This window comes from Neomonachus schauinslandi, chromosome 10 (genome assembly GCF_002201575.2).
Source record: "Neomonachus schauinslandi chromosome 10, ASM220157v2, whole genome shotgun sequence".
Classification (NCBI taxonomy): domain Eukaryota; kingdom Metazoa; phylum Chordata; class Mammalia; order Carnivora; family Phocidae; genus Neomonachus; species Neomonachus schauinslandi.
In genome coordinates, this window is record NC_058412.1 from 78,175,022 (window position 1) to 78,180,617 (window position 5,596).

Here is a 5,596-nt window from a genome sequence, read left to right on the forward strand (position 1 = left end):
TTTTACCAGTATTTTTTATATCCAAGTATATTTAACAAGAAGACTAAATCTAGGGCACGATAAGAGACTATAAAAGAAGTATGTTTCAGACAAAAACTGTAAACAAGACGTCAAAAAACTAAAATGTAAACTTCATTTAAAAAAAAAGAAAAGAAAAAGAATCAAGGACAAGACGTAAACATACCAGACACGCGGGATGGAAGCATATGATGTTCTGGTCATTGCTACCGCAAACAGATTTGCGGTCCTTGCAAAAATAACTTACCCTGCGCAGTAAGCAGCTTGCTAATCAAAGCCTGAAACACAGCCCCCAGATTGAAATGCATTAAAGGCCTGCCGTTCTGCATGAAGAGTGAGAGGATTAGACAGTCTCATGATAGCGAATAGTTCTCAGCCCGAGAAGCAGCAGATACAGACTCCTAGTGAAGAGACATTCTAGGGAATGTCCTAATTTGGCCAAGAACATTTGTAAGAGAGCTATCGCGGAGAGAAAAGACTTGAAAAATATTGGCTGACAAACGCCCCGGGGCTCTGTGGCCACCGTGTCACAGTGGCAGGAAGAAACAACACATGTGCTGGGTGGGCTTGTCGTGGCACGAGTGGAAACTTGCAATTCTTGACTGAGCTCAGTTGTCTCTTAGTGTTGGTTAGCTTGCAAAGACACTGACTTTTTACCAAACCTCAGTGCCATGTTCATATTCTTTTGGGGGCAGGGCAGGGCAGGCCTGTGGGATTTGATCCATTTGCTCATAATGCCTTTAGTTGATAACAAAGTTGGATGGAAGGGGTGAGGAGTAGACAAAAGGCAAGGTACTTGGTCACATGCAATCTAGTAAAAGTCCAGCACAAAAATAACTGACTTCTTTTCATTATTCAATTACCCATTAATACACACAATCAAATATTAATTGGGGAATAGTATATTAATACTGAAAGTAATCAATAATATAAGAACTAGGTTCATCTTAACTGGCAGTCAAGCTTTTGGTGTGCTGTATTGCACCTGGTTAACTAACCCATGAGATTTTGGTTGAATGTTCTAAGAAGTCATGGTTTAGCTTTGAAACAGAAAGTGTGTGTGTGTGTGTGTGTGTGTGTGTGTGTGTGTGTGTGTGTAAGGGTATATTCTCTAATCAGAAACCTCTGATCACTTTGTCTAGCTTGGGATTATGAAACTAGACAAAGAAAGTGTGTTCTAGAGAGCTGTGTATCTTGCACACATACAGGCAGCTTCGTGAACACACACACACACACCCCCCCACACACACACATGCCCTGGGAAAAGACCATTGTTCGATGCTGAGGAAATATTCACCGCAGTTTGGGAAATGCTGTGGCCGGGGACTTCAGTAGCACAGTGTCCAGAAACATTGAGCCATCCGTGGAGACGAGAGCACAATCCAGCTCACGGGCAAGGTCCCTATGACAGGTGGGTGCTGTTCCGCAGCCAGTGCAGGCCCTGCTGGGAGTACTGGACCAGATGCTCCATGCTGCTGTGCAGGGTGACAGGCCCCATGAGCAAATCCAGGTCGTTGAAGAATTCTAGGGGACAGAGAGAGTCGTTTGAGTGACACACATGCTAAGTGTGCTACCCTGGGAGACCCGAGTGACTTAAGAAAAAAATTCCATTCCTCGTCTTTATATAAATCAAGCATTCTCTATTCCATCATGCAACTTTAGCATTCAGTGGAACAGAACCCACAGGTAGAGAACTCCTCCTATATCCAAAGGATTTTATTGGCCATTTCTCATTTAAATGAATAACGTTTGCTGAGCCAAAGAGCAAAGAAAATTTTCTTCCTCAGACTGCATTGTCTGTGCGCATGAATGCTTCCTCCCCTGGATGTGGATTGTGGCTCTGTTGCCCCTTATACTGTACTCAACTGTAGCATGTGCTGAACCCCTGGAGTGAGTCCAAGGGAGGAGGCTCCAGGCCCCTGGGGGCAGATCAGAGATGGGTTCTCAAAAATCCTCCTGCGGTCACCTTCGAGTCCCGGGACATTCTCTAGGTTTGTCCTTTCATTAAATACTTATTAGGTGCCAAGGCACTGTGGTAGGTGCAGGAGGGTAGAGGTAGGGGAGTATACCAAGGGGAATAATGAGTAAGCTCTGCTCTCTCAGAGATCACAGTGTGTGGCTGAGAGATAAATTTGTATGGCTGTTATGCTGTCATAACTGGATCAATGAACCAACCACTCCTTGAAAATAAGTATCTGGGAGAAGTTTTTCAGAGGTGCTCAGGTACATGCTCAATGAAATCCTGCTGGAGAAGGCAAAGGAGAGGTTAGAGAAGACTCCCAGGTGGCTAGGAGGATAGCCAAGGCAGGAATCCAGGAGCAGAAGAGGGGAGGAGGAGCGGGTTCGGGAAAAATCGCTGACTTTGCACTGGACATGTAGCATTGAGCCCTCTGGTAGGAGACATCCAGAAGGCAATTGGCAGTGCCATCAGGAGCGTGGCCTGCTCAGGGTCTCCCAAACTGGCCACGTAAATTTTTATATGTCCTGTCCCTTCTATTTTGTCCACCTGTGATGCCCACCCCACTCTGTCTCAGTTACACAACTACCATTTGTTTTTCAAAACCCTGTCCCATGCCAGTTCCTCTAGCAAGCCTCTCCTGGTGGCCTCAGTCCCTGGAATTGACCTCCCTTGGCATTCCCATTAGATTTTCAGGGTGTGCCACCTCTGGGATACATGTTATATACTTTCTGGTTTTATTATCAATTTTATGTATTTAGGACCCATCTGCTTCTCTGTGCTATTAATTCTTCATCTCATTGTGGACATCCTGGTCTTGTCCTCAGAAGCTTATGCTATCATGGGAACAAAATTTGCATCTCATGGCTTGAAAGTGAGGTCAGATTTGCACTTTCACCTGCTGCTGGAGGAAGAGTAGTAAATTGGTATAATCTTTTGGGAGAAAGTTAACAATATATGTCAAGATATAGAACAACATACATCTTAAAGGAATCTATACCTGTTGACCCCCAAATTCTCCCTCTGATGAAAATAATCAGAATATGGACAATGATTTATATGAAGATATTTATCATAACATTATTTTTAATAGTAGAAAAAATTGGAAGTGACATATGTCCAATAAGAAGGGAATGGTTTTGAGAAATCATGATACTTTATGACTACATAAGCACTATTATGACAGTCTTCTAGAAGCATCATAAAAGATGTTTTTGAACAAGTTGGTGACATGGGAGAATGCCTGATACAATGTTAAATGGAAACAGACAGGATGTAAGACTGCATATGGACTGCAATCTTATTTTGGTAAGAATCATGCATATTTGGAGAAGACTAGAAAAAACTTCAGTAGAATGTTAACAGTAATTATTTCTTGGTGATAAGATTACTAATAATTAAAAAATGTTTTTCTCTGTAGTTTTCCACATTTTACAAATTTAGCCACAGTAGACATGTGCTTGTCTTATAATCTGTGAAAACAAAAACCTTATTTAAAGAGAATAGAACTTACTGCTACCTAGAAAACACTCTCTTCTCAGGGGTAAGTAGCTATCACTTAAGTAGCGTGGAACATTCATCCTCATTAACCAATCCACCAATTCATTCATTCAATGTTTCAGCTCCCCAGCTGTGTTCTCAGCACTGTGTGGGTCTTGGGAACACTAAGCTGAACAGGTTACCCCTACCTTCAAGGAGCTCACTGTCTCAAGGGTGTGTCCTAATATAGGTATCTACATCATTTCTGTGTATCTGTTTCCTATCTCCATCTCCACCTCCATCTCCATCTTTAATCACCAACAGTCAAGATTAAGGTCGGTCAAGGCAGAGGAGGCCGTGCATGAGGTCAGGAGAAGTTTCACACAATAGGTGACACCTTCCATTATGTCTTCTCTGGTACATGATGAAAACCTGCTCAATGATGTCCAGGGTCAGGCTGGCTCCCTGAGCTGTGGAGGAAGCACACACATGCTCCCTGGCAGCGCACACACCTCTGTTTTCCTTGGCCAGGTTGTCTGCCATCTCCCAGTAGTCATAGCTGTGGAGAATGCTGTTGGTGATGCTGACGTGATTGGCTGCCATCTGGTGGATGCGCTGTGGGATGCTGACGATGGTTGAAGGGGACAGGGCGTTGGCGTTGGAGAGGCTCCCCTGAGATCCCACAGAGCTGGTCGGGGAGGGGTTGGGAGACATGGGGGATGGGGTTCCAGTGCTCCTGGAAGGGGAGGGCGTAGAAAAACACAAGAGTGGGGAGGTTGGTACCAGGTGAGGTAGAATAGCCCCCCAGGGTACTGTAAGCAAAGTAGCACATGGCCCAGCATCATGCAGCGTCTCATTTATCACCTTTACTTTGGAGAAATGAACTTACTTTCCACTGGCTCCCCATGGAGATGGGGCTTGGGCAGCTTTAGATGAATTCTGCAGGAAAATAAAAATGTTGACAGTGAGTACCATCTGTTTAAGTTTAAAGAGCTGACAGTAACATGTTCTCAGGTGACCGTTGAAAGAAGTAATGGCAGAAACTGCAGATAAAATGAAGACTCACAGAAACTGGATCTGGGAAGTTAAAATTACTAGGCTACTGGTTTCTTTTCTGGAAGCTAGTGGGGGGCAGTTGCATGGCCTGCTGGATTTCACGGTGGGCTAAAATGGAGAACTCAACCCCACAGCCTGGGTTTTCATGCACCAAATTCTATGTACCAAATTAAATCATAATCCTGAGGGTCTGTTGAATCCTAAACCAGCCTAAATTTTTTCAACTAGCTTAATTTTCCTGAAAAGGAAAAAACAGCAGGAGTTCCCCCCCCACCCCTTGCCCACCACACCCACTGAGAACACCTTATATTTAAATGTAGGGCATATCTGCAGAAACCACTGACATACATTTAATGCCTGAACATATATGAGACACCAAATTATATTGTTTTGCCTTACGAAGCTTAAAAGTATTTCTCTTAAAGGAAATTGCTGTTGAATTTTTCTAAAAGAACAGATTACAATATATGTCCTTAACAGAGTATTCAAAAACTGATTTATCTGAATATTTTGGTTTAGGATGTTATGTTACATGAGCCAGCTATTTGCATCAGGCATTGAAAAGGAGTCCTGCCTGTGGCAAGGAAAGTTGCTAAATGTACAGACAGATTTCCTTTCTGAAAGCCTGATAATGTGTTCTTGCACATAAGTCTAGGGGACTAGTAAAGAAAAGAATGGTCTTTATGATACTGATGTGAATTTTCAAAAACAGCCTGAGCCTGGTTACCCAGAGACCAGGTGTTTCTTTTGGTTAAAAAGGACTTTAGGAAGTGGTGAGTGATTTTTAGTTCTTAGTGGAGGTGTTACCAAAATGGTAAGAAATGGCCTAACAGATGGCAATTCTGCAACTGCCTTCAGACTTCTTCTATTACCAGGAAGCTCTGTGACTGTAAAAACATACATGGGGACCAAGTCTTTTTTTCAGGGGCAGCTCTGTATCGATAAAACACATTCTTTATGGACAAATTATCATCGCCACCTGAAGCTTTCATAATCCCTGAACTTTTTTTTAAAGATTTTCTTCCTTTTCTTTCTTTCTTTTCTTTCTTTCTTTCTTTCTTTCTTTCTTTCTTTCTTTCTTTCTTT

The 5,596-nt window shown here is 42.9% G+C and overlaps 1 protein-coding gene across 1 annotated transcript in view; it reads right to left on the bottom strand.

Moving 5' to 3' along the window:
- Positions 1–1,420: 1,420 nt before the first annotated feature.
- AFF3 (AF4/FMR2 family member 3) overlaps positions 1,421–5,596 on the bottom strand; it is a 429,746-nt gene continuing 425,570 nt past the window's right edge. The window contains exons 21-23 of the mRNA XM_044919020.1: positions 4,344–4,393; positions 3,967–4,190; positions 1,421–1,542 (exon numbers count right to left, since the gene is read on the bottom strand). Coding sequence (XP_044774955.1) covers positions 1,421–1,542; positions 3,967–4,190; positions 4,344–4,393 — 396 coding nt within the window. The remainder of the gene's footprint in view (positions 1,543–3,966; positions 4,191–4,343; positions 4,394–5,596) is intronic.